This window comes from Rhinoraja longicauda, chromosome 4 (genome assembly GCF_053455715.1).
Source record: "Rhinoraja longicauda isolate Sanriku21f chromosome 4, sRhiLon1.1, whole genome shotgun sequence".
Classification (NCBI taxonomy): domain Eukaryota; kingdom Metazoa; phylum Chordata; class Chondrichthyes; order Rajiformes; family Arhynchobatidae; genus Rhinoraja; species Rhinoraja longicauda.
Genome location: NC_135956.1, coordinates 33,094,815 through 33,121,185, shown reverse-complemented (window position 1 = coordinate 33,121,185; position 26,371 = coordinate 33,094,815). Strand labels below are relative to the sequence as shown.

The window sequence follows — 26,371 nt, the reverse complement described above, 5'->3', positions numbered from 1 at the left end:
ACTCCTGCACCTATTATCTATTGTCTATTGTCTATTGCCTGACCCGCTGAGTTACTCCAGCACTTTGGGTCTTTCTTTGTAAACCAACATCTGCAGTTCCTTGTGTCTTGGGAGTTATTCCAGCACTTTGTATTTTTTGCACAAGATTCCGGCATCTGCAGTTCCTTGGGTCTTCCATGCTTGGAATCTTCTCACACATGAGGGTGAGAAAAAAAAAGACGCATTATTTTGCTGAATGCTCGGAGTGTTTAACCCAGAGTAGATGAATCGAGAACCAGAGGCCATAGGTTTATGGTAAGGGAGGGGAATGATTTAACAGGAATCTGAGGGGATTTATTGTGCACAAAGAGTGGTGGGTATGTGGAAAAAAACTGCCAGAGGAGGTAGTTGAGGCAGGTACTATCACAACGTTAAGAAACATTTAGACAGGTACATGGACAGGGCAGGTTTGGAAGGATATGGGCCAAACGCAGGCAGGTGGGACTAGTGTAGATAGGGCATGTTGGTCGGCGTGGGTAAACTGGGCCGAGGGGCCTGTTTCCACGTTGTATGACTATTAGAAAGTGGAACAGGGGGTGGGGGCAAAATAGGAAAGTGCATACAGAAGATGTTTGAATAGAGGTTATGGTTTTGGAGACTCTCTCTTTTTCTCTCTCTCTTTCTCTTTCTTTCTTTCTCTCTCTTTCTGTCTCTTTCCCTCTCTTTCTCCCTCTCTTTCTCTTTCTTTCTCTCCCCTGCCTGCATTGTTCCCAGCTTGTGTTGGTGTGGTAGATGGAGGCGGGATTTCCATCCACTCTGTTCCCTCCCCCCTCCTGCACTGCGCTGCGCAAACATATGCAACCTCCACCGGCGGACACAAAAGAAGCGCTTTGATTTTTGTTTGAAATACACATATTATTGTTGCACTGACTTTTGAAACCAAAACACACAAAACAAAAACCCCAGAAGGAACGAGACGCCCCGGGACTGCAAAGGGGTAAGTTTGGGAAAGGAGTGAAAGTTTGGGGAAGAGTTGAGCACGAAGTTTGCGCGCTCTGCCGATGGTTGGTGTTTGGGGGAGATTGTTGATGCGAGGGTTCGGGGGAGGGAGGGAGAGGATCCGCGGATGTGGGGGTGGGGGAGAGAGGATCCGCGGATGTGGGGGTGGGGGAGAGAGGATCCGCGGATGTGGGAGGGGGGGGGGGTGGTTAAGCAGGTTAGGGCGATCATTTATTTGGGCGGGGGTGCAAGAGGATGGGGGAGATCTGGTCTCCAAAAGCCAAGGGTTAAAGATCCTCCTCCTCTTGTTTCTGAAACTTGTTTTTGTTTTAAAGTTTCCCTTCAGTGAGTGAGGTGGGGGGGGGGGTGGATGTGTGTGGGGGGGTGGATGTGTGTGTGTGGGGGGGGGGGGGGTGGATGTGTGTGGGGGGGTGGATGTGTGTGGGGGGGTGGATGTGTGTGGGGGGGTGGATGTGTGTGTGGGGGGGGGGTGGATGTGTGTGTGGGGGGGGGGTGGATGTGTGTGGGGGGGTGGATGTGTGTGTGGGGGGGGGTGGATGTGTGTGGGGGGGTGGATGTGTGTGGGGGGGGTGGATGTGTGTGGGGGGTGGGGGTGAGTGAGGTGGGTGGGTATGTGTGTGGGGGGGTGGATGTGTGTGGGGGGTGGGTGTGGGGGGGTGGATGTGTGGGGGGGTTGGATGCGTGTGGGGGGGTGGATGCGTGTGGGGGGGTGGATGCGTGTGGGGGGGTGGATGCGTGGGGGGGGGTGGATGCGTGGGGGGGGTGGATGCGTGGGGGGGGGGTGGATGTGTGGGGGGTGGATGTGTGGTGGGGGTGTGGGTGGTGGATGTGTGGGGGGTGTGGGTGTGGGGGAGGGTGTGTGTGGGGGGTGGATGTGTGTGTGGGGTGGGGGTGTGGGGTGGGGGTGGGTGTGGGGGGGTGTGTGTGGGTGGATGTGTGGTGGGGGTGGGTGTGTGTGTGTGGGGGTGTGTGTGGGTGTGTGTGTGTGTGGGTGGATGTGTGTGGGGGTGGGTGTGTTTGGGAGGTGTGGGTGGGTGGGGGTGTGTGGGGTGTGTGGGTGGAGGTGTGGGTGGGGTGTGTGTGGGTGGGGGGTGTGGGGGTGGGTGGGTGGGGGTGTGGGGTGTTTGTGTGTGGGGGTTGTGTGTGGGTGTGTAGGTGGGTGTGGGAGTGTGTGTGTGGGGGGGTGTGTGTGTGGGTGTGTAGGTGGGTGTGGGAGTGTGTGTGTGGGGGGGTGTGTGGGTGGATGGGGGGGGGGTGTGTGTGGGGTGTGTGTGTGTGGGGGGGTGTGTGTGTAGGTGGGTGGGGGGGTGTGTGTGTGTGGGTGGGTGTGTGTAGGTGGGTGTGTGTGTGTGTGGGTGTGTGTGGGTGGATGGGGGGTGTGTGTGTGTTGGGGGGGGTAACACAGCTGTAGGGCGCTCAGTCACAGACACTCACCGTCCCACAATAAAACACCCAAAAAGGGGGGGTGCATCTCCCCCCCACCCGCCGGCAGCGCTCCCTCCCTTGTGGTTCTGGTGGGGAAGGAGCGCCGCCGGTGGGGTATGGGGGAGGAGGAGGGAGCGCCGCTGTGGGGGAGGGGGGGTGGGAGGAGGAGGGAGCACCGCTGTGGGGGGGGGGGAGGGAATTGGGGGGGTGGGAGGAGGAGGGAGCACCGCTGTGGGGGGGGGGTGGGAGGAGGAGGGAGCGCCGCTGTGGGGGGGGGCGGGGGGGGGAGGGAGCGCCGCTGTGGGGGGGGGGAGGAGGAGGGAGTGCTGCTGTTGGGGGGGCGGGGGGGAGCGCCGCTGTGGTGAGGAAGGGTCCCGTGTTTTTGTTTGACGGGGAGAAGGAGGGAGCGCTCCCCTCACACACTCAGTGCAAGGCGAGATGCCTCTCCACTAAACGCCCTTTCCTTCCCTCCCTCAATTTGCACCCATTCCCCGCTCCCTCCGACCCCCCTCAGCCCCTTTCACACCTCAGCTCTCACTCCACCCTTCTCAGTGCCCCCACCGTCACCCCCTCAGCCTCTCCTCTCTACAATCACCCCCCCCCCCACTACTCCTTTAGTCCCCTTCTTCCCCCCTCCTCATGGCAGACCCTCTCCCCCCCTCCTCATGGCAGACCCCTCTCCCTCCCTCCTCATGGCAGACCCTCTCCCTCTTTCACCCCCTCCCTCTTTCACCCCCTCTCTCTTTCACCCCCTCCCTCTTTCACCCCCTCCCTCTTTCACCCCCTCCCTCTTTCACCCCCTCCCTCTTTCACCCCCTCCCTCTTTCACCCCCTCCCTCTTTCACCCCCTCCCTCTTTCACCCCCTCCCTCTTTCACCCCCTCCTTCAATCTCCCCACCAGCCCCCATCCTCTCCACACCAGCCCACCCCCTCTCCAGACATTCCCCTCCCCGCTGGTCCTCTCCCACTCACCGCCAGATCCTGCCCCTTCCCTCCCCACTGTCCCCTCGCCCCCTCCGCCTCACCTATTAGTCCTCCTCGTCCACCTCCCCACTGGGCCCTTTCCCTCTCTGCCTTGCCCCTCCCTGCCAGCCCCATCTCCCCCTCTCTATTAGGCCCTCTTCACATCCCCTCTCCCCACCTCTCCGGTGTCAGAGGGAGAAGGCAGGAGAATGGGGTTAGGAGGGAGAGATAGATCAGCCGTGATTGAATGGCGGAGTAGACTTGATGGGTCGAATGGCTTACCACTACTATCCCTTATGACCACCTCTGAGTTCCACTAAAGAGGGTGCAGAGAGCATTGTTCCTGTGACTGAGGCTTGTATCACCATGAGTCACTTTCTCTAGTTTAGACATAATTGAGTGGCAGAGCAGACTCGATGGGCTGAATGGCCTAATTCTGCTCCGATGCCTTATGATAAGTCACAGACGATCAGGACCTTGATGAGAAAAAAATTATTTGTCCACAAGATATCTACATCAGACGCTCCTGAATATTTGGTGCTCGTGAAAGGCAGAAATTGGTGCATTATAAAAGGAATTGAGGGATTTGGAGATCGGGCAGGTAGCCAGTGTTTGAGGTGGGAGATCATCACGATCTCTTTGAAAGACAGATGAGGTTTGAGAGTGCGGGTGACTGCCCCTTCCAGATCTTTCCTCGTGTGCACCCACCTTGGTGCCTCTCCTGCCTCTTCTCGCCTGTCCACACTCGTGAGTTCTTTGTGTATCTTGTATCACGTGCCTGCTGGCTAGGGTCAGGTAGGTAGGAATGTGTGCCTGGAATCTGCTAATCCCTGTTTGCACTTCAGATGGCACTCTGCAGTAGGGGCCAGAGGAAGGGAACGGGGTCATTCGCTGTTTGCATCTGAATATCAGTTGATGGATGTAGAAAACTGTAGGATTGTGTCACATGCAATACCTCCCTAACTAACGCAGTTCATATGTGCCTAAAGCACAACTATGTTAAGGAGACAAGAAACTGCAGATGCTGGAATCTTGAACAAAACACAAAGTGTTGGCAAAACTCAGTGGGTCTCAAGGCATTGGGCGAGGGAATGGACAGGTGATGTTTAGGATCGGGACCCTTCAGAATGACCTAATAGGTTCCTCCAGCACTTTTGTGTCTTGCTTATGTTGAATTTAAAATGTGTGACATGCGTTGAAATGGAATGTTTTATTTTGCTTGTGCATTTTTGATTGTGTAGATACTAATGGAAAATAAAATTGCCATCTATATAATTGTAACTCCATGTTATGCATGATAAAAACAGAAAATATTGACGGTGGGTCAGGCTGCATTTGTGGGAAGAGAAAGAGTTCATGTTTCAGAAAGAAGATGCTTGGAACCTCTGACCTGAAGCGTTAACTCTGTTTCTCTTCCCATGGCCTGACCTGCTGAGTGTTTCCAACATTTTCTGTTTTATTTTAGGTTTCCAGCATCTGTGGGTTGTAAACAAAAAATCATATGCTGTTTATGAATTTTCAGGATCCTTTTTAAGATTTATTTTTCCTTCCACTCCCTCCAGCGCAGCTTGGCAGTCCCAGGCACTGATAGCTCCACCTGAGAAAGATGAAGCAACCCGGCTATGTTGCAGTATTCGTAGTTGCAGCAGTACTCCTCAGTTGGATTACCTGCACCCGTGCATGCAACAAGGCACTGTGTGCTAGTGATGTCAGCAAGTGCCTCATTCAGGTAGGTCGATTGTTAAATCGCTGTGTCGGAGGTTGATGGTATAATTGGTATAATCGGTATAAAGTCTCCTCATCTTTAATTTTGAGTTTAGCTTATTGTCACGTGTACCAAGGTGCAGCAAAAAGCTTTTGTTGTGTGCTGACCAGTCAGTGGGAAGACAACACATGATTACAATCAATCCATCCACAGTGTACAGATACATGATAAAGGGAATAACGCCAGATAAACGTACAAGATAAAGCCAGTAAAGTCCAATCAAAGATCGTCCGTGGATCTTCAATGAGGTAGATAGTAGCTCAGGACTGCTCTGTAGTTAGTGATAGGATGGTTCAATTGCCTGATAACAACTGGGAAGAAACTGTCCCTGAATCGGGACTTGTGTGTGTTTTCACACTTCTGTACCTCTTGCCTGATGGGAATGGAAGGGAGGTTGGATTGTGTTGAGGTCTGGGCTGCGTTCACAATTCTCTGCAATTTCTTGTGGTCTTGGATGGAGCTGTTCCCAAACCATGCTGTGATACATCCCAATAAAATGTTTTCTGAACAACTTTAATCCAGTTGAGTATGTTCTGGGCTCTCCACTCAAATTTCTATTTCATAATCTCCAAAATAAACAAATGATTTTTTGCAGCTTGTGTTAACATCAGGAATTCTCCACTATATTAATATGGGTCAAATGCAATGTTAAAATATCGTATTTTCTGACCCATTTTCGTGGCTGAGCCTCAGAATATCCCCATGTAGAATTAATTTGGTTCCATTGAACTGTTTGAAGAACAGAGCAGTATTGTTGGTGTCCTGGTTAACATTTATCTCTGAACCATCATGACCAAGGCAGATGACCTACCAGCTTCATTGAAAAGCACAAAGTGCTGGAGGAACTCAGCAGGTCAGGCAGCATCTGGGGATGGAAATGGACAGATGACATTTTGGGTGGGACCATTTTGGGGTCAGACTGAAGGGTGATGGTTCAGTCTGAAGAAGGGTCCTGACCTGTTTCGTCGTCTGTCCATTCCCTCCCTGGATGCTGCCTAACCCATTAAGTTCCTCCAGCATTTTGTGTTTTGCTCAAGGTTCCAGCATCTGCGTCTTTTGTCCCCAACTCTGCACTGCTTAACTGTGGCTACGTGTACAGTGCAGTAAATTCTCATTATTACGGACCTCTTTATAATTAATATTGGTCATAGTGGGCGGACCTACTGACCTTTACAATCGAGTCATCCACAGTGTAGAGATACATGCTGACCGACACCATCCCCATCCCGCTCTGCCTCCCCTGCCGCTACCAGGCCGTGCCTGCCACTGCCGACCCTTACCTGTAGTCCAGCGGGCCGCCACCATCGACTCTGTCGATCCTCGCCTATCCTCCAGCTGCCGGCGGCCCAGGGCTGTCAACTCACCTGGAGTGAGAGTCTGAAGAAGAGTCTCGACACGAAACATCACTTATCCATGTTCTCCAGCAATGCTGCCTGACCCATTGAGTTACTCCAGCTCTTTCTGTCCTTTAGTGTACTAATCTGTATCTGCAGTTCTTTCTTTCTACTACTTACACAACGGTACTCTATTTCTTGGTAATCCCTTACTTTATTTTAGCAGACAATCGACAATCACCATAATGGATACCATTTAACCCCCAGCTCATTCCCACCCTCATGGTCCATTATAATAAGGGTTTACTGTACTTCATAGGATGTGAAGCAGTTTGGGTGGTCCCGAGGATTTGAACAGTGCAATTGTAATGCTTTCCGAGCAGGCTGAGCCCAATAGTATGAGGACTGAGCAGAAATTGCTGTTGTACAAATCTAAACATCATATGTGAGGAATCACAGCTGAGCCTAATCATGTAACATGTTGTAGCCAAGATACACAGCTTCCAATGGACTGAGATGTGGAGGGAATGAAGTATTTCTATTTCATAATCTGGAAATGAAACAAATGTTTTTTGTTTGCAGCTTGTGCCAACATCAGGCATTCTCCACCATATTAATTTGGGTCAAATGCAAAGTTAAAACATCGTCTTCTCTGGCCCAGTTTTGTGGTTGAGCCTCAGAATAGCCCGTATGTTGAATTAATTTGGAAGTTCTAGTGACATGTCTGTGGTCTTCTCCACCTTGTGTTGAGCTTTGTGAGCTTTTGTGTTGTATAGTCAGGCCCAGCAGCAAATGAATATGCAAACTCAATTAATTTTGGAAATTTGAGAACTTTGAATGGCTTTGAAGCCAGCTTTCACATGAAGTAGTAGAAACAAGGAACTGCAGGTGCTGGTTTACTAAGGAAAGAAGCAACGTGCTGGAGTAATTCAGCGGATCAGGCAAGCATTCCTGGAGAACTTGGATTGATGATGTTTCTGTCTAAGATGTAATCTACGTGTGAGATGTTTCAGGTTGTCACAACCAAAATGGGTAGTGGTGCATGAGCAGACATACTTTAGTTTTAGTTTAGTTTAGAGATACGGCGCGAAAACAGGCCCTTCATCCCACTGAGTCCGCACCGACCAGCGATCTCCCTACACTAACGCTATCCTACACACTAGGAACAATCTTTACTAAAGCCAATTAACCTGCAAACCTGTACGTCTTCGGAATGTGGGAGGAAACCGAGTTCCCGGTGAAACCCCATGGGGTAATGGGGAGAACGTACAAACTCCGTATAGACAGCACCCGTATTCAGGATGGAACCCGGGTCTCCGGTGCTGTAAGGCAGCAAATCTACCACTGCGCCACCTTCTGGCCCATTGAGCCCATTGAGTCTACTCCGCCATTCAATCATGGCTGATCTCTGCCTCCTAATCCCATTTTCCTGCCTTCTCCCATATCCATCGACACCTGTTCTAATCAAGAATTTATCTATCTCTGCCTTAAAAATATCCACTGACGTAGCCTCCACAGCCCTCTGTGGCAATGAGTTCCACAGATTAACTGCCCTCTGACTAAAGAAGTTCCTCCTGACCTCCTGACCTTTCAAAAAGAGCATCCTTTAATTCTGAGGCTATGGTCTCTGGTCCTAGACTCTCCCACCAGTGGAAACATCCTTTCCACATCCTCCGACACATTTCTTTCCACATCCACTCTATCCATGCTTTTCATTATTCCGTAAGTTTCAATGATGTCCCCCCTCAACCTTCTAAACTCCAGCGAGTAGATGCCCAGTGCTGTCAAACGCTCATCATATGCTAACCCACTCATTCCTGGAATCATTCTTGTGAACCTCCTCTGGACCCTCTAGGGTTCAATCCTGACTACGGGAGCTGTCTGTACGGAGTTTGCATGTTCTCCGCATGACCACGTGGGTTTTCCCCAAGTGCTCCAATGCCTCACACAATCCAAAGACATACAGGTTTATAGGTTAGACACAGAATGCTGGAGTAACTCAGCGGGTCAGGCAGCATCTCGGGAGAGAAGGAATGGGTGACGCTTCGGGTCGAGACCCTTCTTCAGACAGGTTTATAGGTTAATTTGGCTTCGGTAAAAATAGGAAATTGTCCCTAGTGAAGAAGGGTCTCAACCCGAAACGTCACCCATTCCTTCTCTCCAGAGGTGCTGCCTGTCCCACTGAGTTACTCCAGCATTTTGTGTCTATTTGTATGGCAGTGTTCCAATATCCTCATCACAACAAGCCCTCCCACCTATTTTGGTGTCATCTACAAACCTGGAAGCGTTGAGGAGGGCTCGGAGTGTTATTTTTGAGTTGGAAAATGGATCACAAGTCATTGATATGTTCCACCACAAGGATCAGTGCTGGGACATGTTCAATGACTTCCAACAAGGATGGGGACAAAATAAAAAAAGAACTGGGAAGTTCATAGGTTCTGGGAGCAGAATTCGGCCATTCGGCCCATCAAGTCTAACATGCCATTCAATCATGGCCGATGTATCTTTCCCTCTCAACCCCGTTCTCCTGCCTTCGTCCCATAACCCCTGACACCCTGACAGGCAAGTTGATGAGTAGATTTCTAAACAGTAACAATTATCCAAGGGGAAAGGGGAAGAAAATGGATGTAAGGAATGTTGGCTCAGCTATGATACTAGAATGAAGTTGGCTTGACGGTTGAATGGCCTGGTCTTATTCCAACTACTTAAGGTCTTATGCACTGCACATGCAGAATAACAGGCTGCTTGAAATCTGTTAGTGATTGCTTGGTTTAATTTATCCCTGTGGCTTTGCTCATTGCAAACTTGCTGCTATGGTGATTATTTGATTATGATTTTAATTTTATTTATAAAGCAGAATCTTTAGATTGGAACAAATACACTTTTCCTGTCATGTATTTTAGTTGGTATTAATATGGACTTCATCTTCCTGTTTATATTTAATATTTTGTTTAGTTAGGTTCAGTTTAGTTTATTGTCATGTGCGAAAAGCTTTTTTGTTGCGTGCTGTCCACGAAGCGGAAAGATTATATATGATTACAATCGAGCAGTCCACAGTCTACAGATATAGGGTAAAGGGAATAACATTTAGTTCTAGATAACGTCCAGTGAAGTCCGATTACAGATCACCTATGGGTCTCCAATGAACATAGAGCAGAGCAGCACAGGAACCGACCCTTCAGCCCACACTATCAGTGTGACCATGATATCAAATTAAGATAGTTTCATCTGCCTGCAAGTGATCCATATCCTTCCATTCTCTGCAAATTCATGTGCCTGTTTAAATCGCCAATATCTTGTCTGCTTCCATCGCCTCCCCGGCAGTGTATTCCAGGCACCTACCATTCTCATGTGAAAAAAAAACTTTCCCCTTCTCACTTTAAAGCTGTGCCCTATGGCGAGTCTGGAGGCTTGTACTTTGTTCAAGAAATTTATTGTGGTAGCAATATTCAATTACAAAGGATAACAACCGAGATCGCAGACGACCATTAACTCAAACTATTCACATCGAAGTTCTCTTCCCACTGACTGGTTTTGGGCGCCAAAACCACCACGTGACCTTGCTGGCCAATCCGAGGGTTTGACTCTCAGGACCAATCCCTATGGTCGCTACAGCCCTTTGGTACTCTCAAATTTAACATTTCCACCCTGACAGAAAGACTCACCACCCACCCTATGTTCTACCTATCCTCCCCTCTCCCTCCTAAAGTGTGCCCAACCCCTCCTCATAGCTAAAAATAAGACTGCTGGAGGAACAGTAGAGTTGCTACCTTACAGCGCCAGAAACCCGGGTTCAAACCTGACTATGGGTGCTGCCTGTGCGGAGTTGTACGTTCTACCTGTGGCTGCGGGGTTTTTCCGGGTGCTCCGGTTTCCTCCGACATCCTACAGAGAAATGTGAGGTATTGCATTTTGGGAAGTGTAACATGGGCAGGACCAACACAGTGAAGGGTAGGGTTCTGGGGACTGTAGAGCAATCTAGGAGTGCAGGCGCATGGTTCCTTGAAGGTGGAGTCGCAGGCAGATCGGGTGGTCAAAAAGGCTTTTGGCACATTGTCCTTCATCAGCCAAGGTATTGAGTATCGGAGGTCATGCTGCTGTTGTATAAGATCATTGGTGGTGAGGCCACATTTAGAGTATTGTGTTCAGTTCTGGATACCGTGGTATAGGAAAGATGTTTATTAAGCTAGAAAGGGTACAGAGAAGATTTACGAGGATGTTGCCAGGACTAAAGGGTCTGAGCTATCGGGAGAGGTTGAGTAGGCTGGGACTCTATTCCTTGGAGTACAAGAGGATGTGGAGTGATCCTATAGAGGTGTTTAAGATCATGAGAGGAATAGATCGGGTAGATGCACAGAGTCTCTTGCCCAGAGTAGATGAATTGAGAACTAGAGGACAGAGGTTTAAAGTGAAGGGGAAAAGATTTAATAGGAATCTGAATTTTTCACACAAAGGGTGGTGTGTGTATGGAACAAGCTGCCAGGGGAGGTAGTTGAGGCTGGGACTATCCCAACATTTAAGAAACAGTTAGACAGGGAGATGGATAGGACAGGTTTGGAGAAATATGGACCAAATGCGGGCAGGTGGGACTAGTAAACCTGGGACATGTTTGCCAGTGTGGGCAAGTTAGGCCAAGAGGCCTGTTTCCACACTGTATCACTCTATGACTCTAAGCCAAAAACGTATGTGTTTGTAGGTTAATTGGCTTCAGTAAATTGCCCACGTGTGTCAGATAGTGCTAGTGTATGGAGATCGCTGGTCGGCGCGGACTCATTTCCAAGTTGTGTCTCTAAACTAAACTAAACCCAGCAGGGCAAACAGCATCCGTGGAGGGAAATGGATAGGTGTCATTTCAGTTTGAAACCCTTTTTCAGACCGATTGAGCAGAGGGAGAGGCGATAGCTGGTAGAAAGAAGTAAGGGGAAGGGGTGGGGCAAGAGCTGGCAACTGACAGGTGAATCAGGTAGAGGAGTTTAGTTTAGTTTAGAGATACAGCACAGAAACGGGCTCTTTGGGCCACCAAGTCCACACTGTCCAGTGATCACCTGGTACACCAGCAATATCCTACACACTAGGCAGTGATCACCTGGTACACCAGCACTATCCTACACACTAGGCAGTGATCACCATGTACACCAGCAATATCCTACACACTAGGCAGTGATCACCTGGTACACCAGCACTATCCTACACACTAGGCAGTGATCACCTGGTACACTAGCACTATCCTACACACTAGGCAGTGATCACCTGGTACACTAGCACTATCCTACACACTAGGCAGTGATCACCATGTACACCAGCACTATCCTACACACTAGGCAGTGATCACCTGGTACACTAGCACTATCCTACACACTAGGCAGTGATCACCTGGTACACTAGCACTATCCTACACACTCGAGACTATTTCCAATTTTTACTCAAACCAAATTAACCTATAAACCTTTACGTCTTTGAAGTGTGGGAAGAAACCAGAGACCTCAGGGAAAGCCCACATGGTCATGGGGAGAACGTACAAGCCTCATACAGCACCCATAGTCAGGATTGAACAGCAGGTCTCTGGCATTATAAGTCAGCAACTCTACCATTATGCTACCGTGCTGCCCCTTGTTGATTTGCCTTTTGTTTTCACATATCACCTCCATACTCAGTTATTATTTCCACTTCTCTCCCAACTCTCTCATCTATCAATCAACCGCTCCACCTGGGTCCACCTATCACTTGCTAACTCTTTCCTGACCCCTTCCTCCCATTTCTTATCTCCCCTCAACTCAGTCTGAAAAAGGGTCTTGAGCCGAATCATCAACTGCCCATTTCCCTTTGCAGATGCTGCCTGACCTGCTGAGTTCCTCCAGCAATCTGGTTTCTGCTCAAGATTCCAGCATCTGCAGGCTCTTGTGTCTCTCTTTATAGCTAATGCCCTCTAATTCAGACAACATCCTGGTAAACCTCTTCTACACCCTCCTAACCCTCCACATCCTCCCTTCAATAGATTGACCAGAACTGCCACGCTATTTCCAAATGTGGCCCAAACCAAAGCTGAGTGAAATGATCTCAGAAGGGCATAAGACATGGGAGCAGAATTAGGCCATTTGGCCCATCGGGTCTTCTCTGCCATTCGATCCTGGCTGACCTATTTTTCCCTCTCAACCTCATTCTCCTCCCTTCTCTCTGTAACATTTGAAGCCCTTACTAATCAAGAACCTATCAATCTCCGCTTTAGAAATATCCAATGAATTGACCTCCACAGCCGTCTGTGGCAATGAATTCCATAGATTCACCACACTGACTAAAGGTATTTATTCACAAAATGCTGGAGTAACTCAGCAGGTCAGGCAGCATCTCAGGAGAGAAGGAATGGGTGACGTTTCGGGTCGAGACCCTTCTTCAGACTGAAGACTGAAGAAGGGTCTCAACCCGAAACGTCACCCATTCCTTCTCTCCTGAGATGCTGCCTGACCTGCTGAGTTACTCCAGCATTTTGTGAATAAATACCTTCGATTTGTACCAGCATCTGCAGTTATTTTCTTACACTGACTAAAGGAATTCCTTCTCATCTCCATTCCAAAGGTACGTTTTTTTTAGGAGGCTGTTCCCTCTGGTCCTAGACTCTCCCGCTAGTGGAAACATCCTCTCCACGCCCATTCAATCCAGGCCTTTCACTGTTCTGTAAGTTTCAATGAAGTCCCCCTTCATCCTTCTAAACTCCAGTGAGTACAAGCCCAGAGCCATCAACCACTCAGCATATGTTAACCCAATCATCCCCAGGACCATTCCCATAAACCTTCTCTGAACCTTCTCCAATGCCAGTGCATCCCTCCTCAGAAATGGGGCTCAAAACTGCTCACAATACTCCCCAGTGCCTCTAACCAGTGCCTTATACAGACTCAGAATTACATCCCTGCTTTTATACTCTAGTCCTCTTGAAATGAATGCTAACATTGCATTTGTCTTTCTTACTACCAATTCATTTTGCAAATTAACCTTTTGGGAATCCTGGACCTGCATTCCCAAGTCCTCTTACACCTTCAATTTCTGAATCCTCTCCCTATTTAGAAAATAGTCTACGCCTTTATTCCTCCTACCAAAATGCATGATCGCACACTTGCTATGCTGTATTCCATCTGCCACTCCTTTGCCCACTCTCCCGACCTGTCCAAGTCCTTCTGCAGAGACCCTGCTTCCAATACACTACCTACCACTCCACCTAGCTTTGTATCATCTGCAAACTTGGCTGCAAAGCTAGCAATTTGTGCCGGGAACAGAGGTAATCATATCACTGTGGGTTTGAGGTCACATTTAGACGAGATTGCACTAGGACGCCAGCTTCCCTCCCATCAAGGGCATGGTGAACCCAGCAGCCTTTTATCACAATCTAGTGGTTTTGTGGTCATCTTTATTTTTTCGTTTTGTTGACATTGCAGATTGCTAACTACATTTAAATTCTCTAGTTGCCTCATTACTAGTCTCGTAATTGAACCACCACACGACCATCGAACCCGATTATACAGGTCATGATGACCCGTCCCTTGATCTTAGAGTGACTTTCAAGTTTTAAGTTGTCTTTTGGATGATAACCAGCTGCCCTTCTCTCCTTCTGATCCTCCTGCCATCCTCACACTTGTCTCGCTTTCCCATACCCCCCCCCCCCCACCCATCACCCCTTGTCGCCTACAACCCCTCTGTGTGAGCTCTTTTAAGGAATCTCGCCCCCTGTGGATTCAAGTCCCACCTGCAGGACAATATAGGCTGACACCCCTGTGGGTTATGGAGGCAGTGCCACACTGCCAGCGGTGCTGACTCTTGGATGAAACGTTAAGCTGAGGTCTGGTCTGCTGCTGCTGTGGGTGAATGTGGAACATGCTGTCCCACGGCGCTACTGTGCAGTACCCTCGGTGCCACCTTTTCTCTACCAGATCATCTCACCACTAAGGTGGCACAGCTGGTAGAGCTGCTGCTTCACAGCACCAGAGACCCAGGTTTGATCCTGACCTCTGGTGCTGGCTGTGTGGAGTTTGGATGTTCTCCCTGGGACCGTGTGGGCTTCCTCCGGGTGCTTTGGTTTCCTCCCAACTCCCACAAGATGTGTGTGTTTGCAGGTGAATTGGCCTTTGTAATATTGCCCCCAGTGTGTAGGAAGTGGATGAGAAAGTGGGATGACATAGAACTAGTGCAAACAGGTGATCAATGGTAGGTGTGGACTCAGTGGGCTTGGTTTCCATGCTGGATTTCTAAACTAAGAGCATTGTTTATGGAAGCCTGCAATAGAAGCAAGACTCAGATGCTTTGGCCCTTGAGCTTGGTGTGTTGTTCAGCTGGTTGAAGGCAACTTTGTGCATTGTAGCAGTGCCTTCACTTCAAAAGCACTTCCTTGGCTGTGAAGTGGTTTGGGCTTTCTGAAAGAGATGCAAAGGGCACATATAAACACCAGCCTTTATACTTGGAGCCCGTTCACAGGTAACATTACATTGTGTTTAATCAGGCTTTGATGCAAGTTATGGTAAAGAATAAGAAATATGCTGAAAAGGTTTTGAGGGATATGGGCCAAGCACAGGTCATTCAGCATCTGCAGAGTGTTTAGTTTAGTTTAGAGATTCAGCGCGGAAACAATCTGTTCGGCCCATCGAGCCCGCGCCGACCAGTGATACACTAACACTATCCGACAAACTAGGGACAATTATAATTTTACCAAGCCCATTGTCCTACAAACCTGTACGTCCTTGGAGCATGGGAGGAAACTAGAGCCTCCAGAGAAACCCCACGCAGGTCACGGGGAGAACGTGCAACAGCACCTATAACCTACCGAATAGTGAAAGGCCTGGATAGAGTGGATGTGGAAAGTGGGAGAGTCTAGGACCAGAGTTCATAGCCTCAGAATTAAAGGATGGTCCTTTAGGAAGGAGATGAGGAGGAATTTCTTTAGTTAGAGCATGGTGAATCTGTGGAATTCATAGCCACAGAGGGCTGTGGAGGCCAACTCAATGGATATTTTTAAGGCAGAGATAGATAGGTTCTTGATTAGTGCGAGGGTCAGTGATTATGGGGAGAAGGCAGGAGAATGGCGTAGAGAGGGAAAGGTAGATCAGCCATGATTAAATGGCGGAGTAGACTTTGGATGATGGGCCGAATGACCTAATTATGTTCCTATCCCTTGTGAACAAGAGCACCCATATTCAGGATTGAACCCGGGTCTCTGGTGCTGGAAGGCAGCAACTCTACCGCTGCGCCACCTTGTCACCCAACACAATATATGGTCCGTTGTTTGGGTCAGGGAGAAGTTGCACTTAAGAAGGGACTGAAAGGAAAGAAAATGCAGAGGAGACTGTAAGGAAGGGAGTCTGAGCTATGGGGAGAAGTTGGGCGGGATAGGACTCTAAGCTAGAGATACAGTGTGGAAACAGGCCCTTCGGCCTAACGTCCGTGTCGACCAACGTTTATTCCCGCACAGAATGGACAATTTACAGAAGCCAATTAACCTACAAACCTGCACGACGTTACACCTTGGAGTGCAAGAGTCTGAGCGTGATCTTATAGAGGTGTATAAAATCAGGAGGGGAATAGATAGGTTGAATGCACAGAGTCTTGAGGGGGATCAGTACAAGAAGATTTAATACGAACCTGGAGAGAAACTTTTTCACTCGAGGGGTGGGGGGGCATATGGAACGAGCTGCCAGAGGAAGTAGTTGAGGCTGGTTCAATGGCAGCATTTTAAAGTCAGTTGGACAAATACAGGGATAGGAGAGGTTGAGAGGGAAATGGGGCAAAAATGGGAAAATAGGACTAGTTTAGATTGGGCACCTTGGTCGGCATGGGCGAGTTGGGGCATTGGAGGTTATATTGGCTAAAATAGGAAAATGTGACAAGCTTAGATGAGGAATCTTGGTTAGCATGGACAGGTTGGGCTGAAGGGCCTGTGCCTGTGCTGTATGAGTACATTGCACCAGAATAAAGATATTGTGAGTGATCTCCTTCCAGGCTGTTCCATGGATTACTTGTCAAATATACCTCGCAGCTGTTGCCTTTGACCAGCCAGCTGGTGCGTTGTACAATACACAAACAGAACCGTGACGATCATCACATCTGAGGCACTGCCTGCCGTATCTATGAGTCAAGGCTTTGAGTACATGTTGCGTGACTAGTTCACCGAGTGTTTGCCAAATGTTTAAAGACTCTGCCCGAGACATGGGGTCCAGGTGCAGCCCTCCGAGGACGGAGACGCACACGAAAGACGCCGTATTTCACTCAGGCGTGTGGACTGAGGAGATAAACCTCCCAAAGCCGCAAGCTGCAACAGCTCCAGGGTTCTGGCGAGATCCCGGAATTCAGGATTAAAACGCTGGTGACGGGCTCAGTTCTGCTGCAGCCACGAATCCCTTTCCCGTGCCAGACTCCCATCCCCAACTTGGGAGGGAGGCTTTTGCTGTTCGCGGACCTGTGGAGATTTCGCCTGCGATGAGTCTCGGAACAATCTAGAGATTTTCTTGCTCATCTGGCAGAGCATGCCAGTGAACAAGATGGATTTTCATCGAACGCTGAATCACTGATCGGAAGGTGGAAGTGGCCCATCCACTGCTGCTTTCCAGCAATCTTAACCCAGTGCAGACTGAGCCTAGAAAGGGTCGCTCGGTAAAACAGCTATCATGGCAACAGCACAACAGAAGGTTCTTCCTTTGTCCCGCCCCCCTGACATCAGTCTGAAGAAGGGTCTCATTCCTTCTCTCCTGAGATGCTGCCTGACCTGCTGAGTTACTCCAGCATTTTGTGAAATAAGTACCTTTGATTTGTACCAGCATCTGCAGTTATTTTCTCACACTATGCTTCCCCACCCCACCTACTTCCCTGTCGGTGCCAGCTCTGCACAGCTGGTCCCACTTCCCCCTTCCTCTCCGACAGCCACAGAATATTTTTCCTTCATTTGCTGTTCCAATTCTAACTTGAAGACCGCAATTGAATCTGCCTTTATCAACTTGTCATACAAGCATTCCATCTGCAAACCACTTGCTGTCTTTACATGTTGCGAGAAGCCTTTTTTTTCCCCAACCACCGGATCATTGCTTGTTAATCTTTCCTCTCCAGTTCTTGGCCGTTGCACCAATGAAAACATTTCTTCCCTGTTGGGGCCCCCTCATAATTTTAAATACCTCTATAATTTTGTGACGGCACAGTGGTGCAGCACTAGAGCTATTGCATTGCACCGCCAGAGATCCGGGTTCAATCCTGACTACGGGTGCAGCATGTACAGTCACCCTATGACCTTGTGGGTTTTCTCCGGGTGCTTCGGTTACCCCCCACACTCCAAAGATCATAAGGTCATAAGGAATAGGAGTAGAATTAGGCCATTCGGCCCTTCTAGTCGACTCTGCCATTCAGTCATGGCTGATCTATCTCTCCCTCCTAACCCCATTCTCCTGCCTTCTCCCCATAACCTCTGACACATGTACTAATCAAGAATCTATCTATCTATCTCTGCCTTAAAAATATCCACTGACTTGACCTCCACAGCCTTCTGTGGTAAAGAATTCCACAGATTCACCACCCTCTGACTAAAGAAATTCTCCTCGTCCCCTTCCTAAAAGAAGGTCCTTTAATTCTGAGGCTGTGACCTCTAGTTCTAGATTCTCCCATTAATGGAAACATCCATCATGAAAAGATGTGCAGGTCCATAGGTTATTTGAATTGGGTGAAATTGTAAATTGCCCCATGTGTGTAGAATGGTGCTGGTGTATGGGGTGATCGCTGGTTGGCATGGACACGATGTGCCAAAGGGCCTGTTTCTGTGCCACATCTCCAAAGTCTAATTGACTTGTCCCCATTCGTGTTTTACGGTATTTACCCTCTCTGTGTTTCATGGTATTTACCCTATCCGATCTCCTGATGATGTTGTATCTATTGGGAACCTGCTCTGCAACAAGGAGAGAAACCCCAGCCTTGCCAGGCTCTCCACGTAACTGAAGCCTCCATCCCAGGCAACATCCAGACCACAGATGGACACAAAATGCTATCTTAAGAAGGGTCTCGACCCAAAACATCACTCGTTCCTTCTCTCCAGAGATGCTGCCTAAGTTACACCCGCTAAGTTACTCCAACAATTTGTGTCTATCTTCGGTGTGAAACGGCATCTGCAGTTCCATCCTACACAACATCCAGACCAATCTCCTCTGTCCCCTCTCCAGGGCAACTAGGTCCTTCCTGGCCAACAGAGCTGTAAACTGTACTCAGGCTGAAGCCTAACCAAGGTTTTATAAAGTGCCACAACCTCCTGACTCTTTTATACCCTGCCCCAGCTAATGAAGATAATGAATTGTGTGCCTTTTTTCATCACATTCTCTACTTGAGCTGCCCATTTCAGGGTGTACTGGACCTGTCCTGGACTGGTCCCTCTGTTCCTCAGTGCCTGGTGGGACGCTCCCATCCATCGTGTATGCTCTGAAGAAGGGTCTCACCCGAAATGCCACCTATTCCTTTTTTCCAGAGATTCTCCAGCATTTTGTGTCTATCATTATGTCTGATGACCTTGTGTCTGCAAAGGCATGTATTTCTTCCAAAACCGTTAGGGCGGTCACGGTGGCACAGCAGTAGAGTTGCTGCCTTACAGCGAATGCTGTGCCGGAGACCCGGGTTCGATCCCGACTACGGGTGCTGTTTGTACGGAGTTTGTACATTCTCCCCGTGACCTGCGTGGGTTTTCTCCGAGATCTTCAGTTTCCTCCTACACTCCAAAGACGTACAGGTTTGTAGGTTAATTAGCTTGGTCAATGTAAATATTGTCCCTAGTGGGTGTAGTATTAATATGCGGGGATCGCTGGTCGGCGCCGACCCCGTGAGCCGAGGGGCCTGTTTCCGCGCTGTATCTCTAAACTAAACCGTTAACATCTGCGTTGTTTTTGCTGGACATTTAGCTTTCAACTCATTACAGCATCTGTTCCTAATTTTTGTCCAGATTCTTCCTTGATTTCATTCTTCTTCCTTTTTTCTAAAATCCTCCCACCATCTTCCTCAGTCCGCACATGCGACTGGTCTTTCTTCATAATAAAATATAATGAAACACAGTTTTTTTGTTTAACATTGGCTTGTTCTAATTTATTTGCTCTTTTTGCTGCAGTTGATTTTGTTTTGGGCGTTCTCGCCCACGTGACAACAAGATGACCTCTAATAAACTGGTTCCATATGGGAATTGTGTACATTTGTTTGATGCCAAGATGTTCCCTTAATGTTCTTATTGTTACTTTAAACCAGCCTGTCCCATGTTGAAGAGAGGCAACTTTCCCTGCCCTCCCCCCCCCCCACCTCCTTGGTCTGCTGAGAGGGTGGGGGAAAGGGAATTGTGTTGTGGGGTGGCCATACACATATGGGCAAGTGGGTGTTGACAAACAGTGCCTCTGACTTTAGATGTTCAAAAAGAACAAAAATAAACAAAAAATACATACAGCTAGTATGGGTATGGGTACTGGCCCACTCCCCCCAGCCCCCACTCCCCCCAGCCCCCACTCCCCCAGCCCCCACTCCCCCAGCCCCCACTCCCCCCAGCCCCCACTCCCCCCAGCCCCCACTCCCCCAGCCCCCACTCCCCCAGCCCCCACTCCCCCAGCCCCCACTCCCCCAGCCCCCACTCCCCCAGCCCCCACTCCCCCAGCCCCCACTCCCCCAGCCCCCACTCCCCCAGCCCCCACTCCCCCAGCCCCCACTCCCCCAGCCCCCACTCCCCCAGCCCCCACTCCCCCAGCCCCCACTCCCCCAGCCCCCACTCCCCCACTCCCCCACTCCCCCAGCCCCCACTCCCCCAGCCCCCACTCCCCCAGCCCCCACTCCCCCAGCCCCCACTCCCCCAGCCCCCACTCCCCCAGCCCCCACTCCCACTCCCCCAGCCCCCACTCCCACTCCCCCAGCCCCCACTCCCCCAGCCCCCACTCCCCCAGCCCCCACTCCCCCAGCCCCCACTCCCCCAGCCCCCACTCCCCCAGCCCCCACTCCCCCAGCCCCCACTCCCACTCCCCCAGCCCCCACTCCCCCAGCCCCCACTCCCCCAGCCCCCACTCCCCCAGCCCCCACTCCCCCAGCCCCCACTCCCCCAGCCCCCACTCCCCCAGCCCCCACTCCCCCAGCCCCCACTCCCCCAGCCCCCACTCCCCCAGCCCCAGGCCCTCCAAATCTTTCCTATCCATGTACCTGTCCAAGTGTCTTTTAAATGTTGTAATCGTGCCATCTCTACTACTTCCTATGTATTGCTGTTTGTTTAGTTTTTTTTTAAAGTTCCCCCTCTGGTTCCTTTAAAATCTGTCTTCTCTCACTTTCGAACTTTGCCCACTAGTTTTTGACTCTTCTGCACGGGGGTTAGATGGTGGCTATCCACCTTATCAAGGCCTCTCATGATGTTATATACTTCTATAATGTCAGAAGTTGGATAGGCGCATGGAAAATGGAGAGATATAGATCACATGTAGGCCCAGGAGATTAGTTTAACTTGGTGTTATATTCGGCATGGACATCGTGGACCAAACAGTTCGTTCCTGTGCTGTACTGTTTTCTATGTTCTTATCCCCCCAAGTTAGCAGAATATTATTTTGTTATGCTGTTGCAAGTAGATATTTTGTTGTTCCATTGTTGGTACATATGGCAATTAAACACTCTTGAGAATTACATTTAGCCCAAGGATTAGAGGGCAATATCTACCCTGATATTATTCATCCAACTCAAGTTGTTGAGTCTATTGTCATATGCACAGGTATGGTGAGGTACAGGTACAATGAAAATCTTGCCTGCTGCAGCATCGCAGGCAACACGCCAAACATAAATTACACATACATTCTACAAGATGGTGAAAGGGAAAAGACTGCGAAGAAATAAGACATTAGTGTAAAACACAATTAGAAAACGAGTCTGCTGTGTTCTGTTGCTGAGGTAGGATTAGGGTTGTGCAGGTTGGTTCAAGACCCTGATGGTTGTAGGAAAGTAGCTGTTCCTGGATTTTGTGGTGTGGGGCTTCAGGTTTCTGTACCTCCTGCCAGATGGTATTAGCAAGAAGAGGGCACGGCCCAAAATGGAGGGGGTACGATATGCGCTTCTTGATGCTGTGTCCGTGATGGACCGGGCTGGGTCCACCGCTCTCTGTAGCTTCCTGTGTGCTGGAATTGCCACACCAGGCCGTGATGCAACCGGTCAGAATACTTTCTTCAGTGCATCGGCATAGTGGTGCAGCTGGTAATGTTGTCGCCTCACTGTGCCAGAGACCAGGTTCAATTCCGACCTCGGTCTGTGTTCTCTTGTGGGTAACCACGCGGGTTTTCTCCGGATGCCTCTGTTTCCTCCCACATTCCAAAGACGTATGGGTTAATTGGCCTCTGTAAAATTGCCCCTATAATGTAGGGAGTGAATGTGAAAGTGGGATAACCTAGAACCAGTGTGAATGAGTGATGGATGGTCAGCGTGGACTTGGTGGGCCGAAGGCCGTGCTTCCATGCTGTATCTCAAAAGTAAAATTAAGATTTGTTAAAGTATGTAGCCATTACTGGGATCATATTCAAAGATGGTTCCACAATTCATTCACCCTGTCTTCCATTAACCATTAGGGGTGGCATGGTGGCACAGTGGTAGAGATGCTGCTACCTTACAGCGCCAAAGACCCAGGCTCGAACCTGACTTTGGGTGCTGTCTGTACGGAGTTTGTACGTTCTCCCTATGACCGCGTGGGGTTTCCCCGGGTGCTCCAGGTTCCTCCCACACTTCAAAGACCTACATGTTTGTAGGTTAATTGGCTTCGGTACAGATTATAAATTGTCCCTAGTATGTACGATAGTGCTAGTGGGCGGGGCAGATGTATGGCTGGTCAGCACAGACTTGGTGGGCTGAAGGGCCTGTTTCCACGCTGTATCTCTAAGCTAAACGTCTAACGTGGCCCAGTCATTACCCTGGCAGCTCGGAGCACTAACACGTGGGGGACCACATTCCAGGTGGGCCATTAAATGCAGCTGCACTTGCCTTTCCTTTGTCTCAGCTGCATGTCGAACATCAGTGTTTCCTGATCTTCTCCCAGTTTTTTAGCCCAAAATGCCTTCCCAATCAACTCCACTTAAAAAGAATAATTGGTCGGTCATCTGTCTGTGGGATTCCACAATATAGCTACAAAGCAGCTTGTTATTTACTGGTGACCGTGGCAGTTAAGTCCCTTCACCTCTTCTGCAGTGCCTCTGGGTGCTAAGTTTGAAGCTCACATGCTTATTACTGGGGTGGGTCCAGGATTAGGAAACAGCTGTGTGCTTCTTTTATTACCATTTATTAAAGTTTGAAATCCCATTTGAGAAAGGGAAGTGAAGGCTTATCCCAGAACAGCACTTTCTTCTACAAGGTTGTGCTATGATGCATTGATATTATGCCAAAGATTCATTCCAAAATGCCTTCTTTGAATTAAACCATCATTTGTTTGTAACCTGATAGGTTGGTCTCATAGATAGACACAAACAGCTGGAGTAACTCAGTGGGTCAGGCAGCATTTCTGGAGTTCCTCGTGGTAGGCTACTCTGAAAGGTTAGATCACATGGGGCCGAAGGAGAGATAGCTGATTGGATAGAAAATTGGAAATGGAAGGAAGCAGAGGGTGATGGTGGAAGGTTGCTTCCCAGACTGGAGGCCTGTGACTGGGGGGGTGTCTCAGGGTTTGGTGCTGGGCCTGATGCTGCTTGTCATCTATATCAATGAATTGGGTGAGAACATACACAGCCAGATTAGCAAGCTTGCAGATGATACAAAAGTGGGTGGTTTTGCAGATAGTGAAGATGTTTGTCAAAAATTGCAACAGGATCTTGATCGATTGTCCTAGTGGGCTGAGGAATGGTTGATGGAATTTAATGCAGAAAAATGTGAGGTGTTACATTTTGGGAAGTCTAACATGTACAGGACCTACACAGTGAATGGTGGGGCTCTAGGTAGTGTTGTAGAGCAGAGGCATCTAGAGTGCAGGTGCATAGTTCCCTAAAGGTGGAGTCGCAGGTAGATTGGGTGGTCAAAAAGGCTTTTGGCACATTGGCCTTCATTAGCCAGAGTAGTGAGTATAGAAGTTGGGAGGTCATGTTGCTGTTATATAAGACATTGGTAAGGCCATATTTAGAGTATTGTTCTGGGCACCATGTTATAGGAAAGATGTTGTCGCGCTGGAAAGGGTACAGAGAAGATTTACGAGGATGTTGCCAGGACCAGAGAGTCTGAGCTATCGGCAGAGGTTGAGGAGGCTGGGACTTTATTCCTTGGAGCGCAGCAGGATGAGGGGTGATCTTATAGAGGTGTTTAAGAAGGTCATGAGGAATAGATCAGGTAGATGCACAGTCTTGTGCCCAGAGTAGGCGAATCAAGGACCAGAGAATATAGGTTTAAGGTGAAGGGGAAAAGATTTAATAGGAATCTGAGGGGTAACTTTTCCACACAAAGGGTGGTCGATGTATGAAACAAGCCTTGAGGCAGGGACTATCCCAACATTTAAGAAGCAGTTAGATAGCTACATGGATAGGGCAGGTTTGGAGGGATATGAACCAAATGCTGGCACGTGGGACTAGTGTAGCTGGGACATGTGGGCAAGTTGGACCAAAAAGCCTGTTTCCACACTGTATCACTCTATGATTCTAAAAGGAATAGGTGACGTTTCGGGTCGAGACCCTTCTTCAGATTGAGAGTCAGAGGAGAGGGAAGTGGGAGATATAGACGGTGATATAGATATATTCTCTCCTGAGATGCTGCCTGACCTGCTGAGTTACTCCAGCATTTTGTGATACCTTCGTGATATAGAGAGATATTGAATGAATGAATGATCTGCAAAAAGTAGGGATGATCAAGGAAAGGTCCATTGGTCCATTGTCGGCTGTGGGCTAGTTGATAAAGAGCTATATAGACAGTGAAAGTCAATACAGCGACAGTGAAACTAGTACAATGACTAGGGTGGGGAGGGATGGAGAGAGAGGGGATGCAAGGGTTACTTCAAGTCAGAGAAATCAATATTCATATCGCTGGGGTGTAAGCTGCCCAGGTGCAAGTGGCTGCTGCACTTATTGAAGGAGTTCAATGCCTAAGATGAAGGCTCTTCCACCTCTTAAGAGCTCTCGTGGACTATTCAAGTTGATGAAACTCGATCGTTATGCCTTTTGGCAAACTTAATATCTGACTTTGAAGCTTATAAGGACTTGTGGGTTTTAAACATGTAGAATCAGGAATAAATGTTCTGTAAGGAATTCTTCTGCAGAAATTTGACCAGCAGATTGTGAAGTTAGTGCACTGAACCCACACTGTTCAAAAGAAGGAGCCCATTGTTTGCAAAGGAAGAGATTAGGCTGCGTTCAAATTGAAAGAAGATTTAGAACAGTGGAATTGTTGTTCTTCCAGTCTTGTTGCTCTAACTGAGAGTTTTTTTTGCATGATCCATTGCAAATTTAGTTTGGTTGTCGGACGCAGATATAGAAACCGTTTTGTTTTTAAAACTTCTGAATCTGAAAATTATGATCATGCAGTGTGCTTATTTAGAAGTGTCATATCTTCACGTTTGTGTTTTGAGTTTAGTTTATTGTCACATGTGCCGAAGTACAGTGAAAAGCTTTTGCTATGTGCCAACCAGTCAACGGAAAGACTACATGATTATAATCAAGCCACCCACAGTGTATCGATACATGATAAAGGGAATAACAGGAATAACCTTTAGTGCAAGGTAAAGTCCAGTAAAGTCCAATCAAAGGTAGTCTGAAGGTCTCCAATGAGGTGGATACTAGCTAAGAACTGCTCCCTAGTTGTCGGTAGGATAGTTCAGTTGCTTGACAACAGCAGGGACAAATGTAGTTCCATATCTCTGGACTCCTTACCTGAATTGTTGCAGATTTTTTCTCCTGTAAAGGAATCAATGGCATTTCACAGAGCTACCTACAGCAGGAAAACAGCCTCAATTTTAGGCTGGAATCTGCTCTGAGAATGCCAGTGCAGCTTGTGCTGTGTTGTATTAAAGCCACCTGCATTGGGGCTGTTGGTCTCCTGTTATTAGTGCTCTGGTGTATATTCCACTGTCCCTGTTATCATTATTGCATCGCACAGCAGTAGAATATAGAACAGCACAGGAACAGGCCCTTCAGCCCACAATAACCGTGTCGAAAATGATGACAAAAGCAACACTTATCTGCCTGCACGTACTCCATATCCCTTCCTTTCCTTTATAACCATCCAAAGGTCTCTTAAATCCCACTCTTTCATCTACCTCCACCACTGGCGACTTATCCTGTTATGCTCTTTGGGGTGGGGACACAGCTCCAGCTAACTTGTCAATCCCGGCTACAGTGTGATTGAAAACACAACCTTGACGCTTCTGTGCTTGCCCACACACATCTGTTCAAGGGATGCCTGAACACTTTCTCTGAGAAATATAGCCCATCATTTTATCCTTTCTTCTTTTAACAGCTCTTTAACCCCTTCCACCATAAATCTGATCTGGTGGTTGCCTTAGAAACGTTGGAATGTCTTAAAATCCTTGGGAATGAGCAGTTAATTAAAACCACTGCTCTCGGCATAGTCTGGAATGTGTTGTAAAGTTCTGTTTTCAGTCATTGGAACCCAACAGGCACTATTTCCCTCCCCCTCCTCCTTCTCTCACGCTGCCTTGACTTTCTCTCCCACAACTGTTGATGAGCACCATGACCAGTGACGACCCTATATAGCACCTTCCCCAATACTCATTTACACTAAGGCATTGATCTTGTCAGGGTTTTTGACTCCAGGGTTTATGGATGGAATATATGTTGGACAATAAGTAGAAGTGTCTGCTTGTCATCACTTCCTGTTCTAGCAGGAAGTGATGCATAGCAATCCGCCATGGGAGCACATTTTTTTAAAGCTGAATTTGGTAAAATCATGTTTCAATCTA

The 26,371-nt window shown here is 48.6% G+C and overlaps 1 protein-coding gene across 1 annotated transcript in view; it reads left to right on the top strand.

Annotated features, from left to right (window-relative positions):
• Positions 1-810: 810 nt before the first annotated feature.
• Positions 811-26,371, top strand: part of LOC144593122 (twisted gastrulation protein homolog 1-like) — a 37,800-nt gene continuing 12,239 nt past the window's right edge. The window contains exons 1-2 of the mRNA XM_078398586.1: positions 811-976; positions 4,950-5,116. Coding sequence (XP_078254712.1) covers positions 4,994-5,116 — 123 coding nt within the window. The 5' untranslated portion in view covers positions 811-976; positions 4,950-4,993. The remainder of the gene's footprint in view (positions 977-4,949; positions 5,117-26,371) is intronic.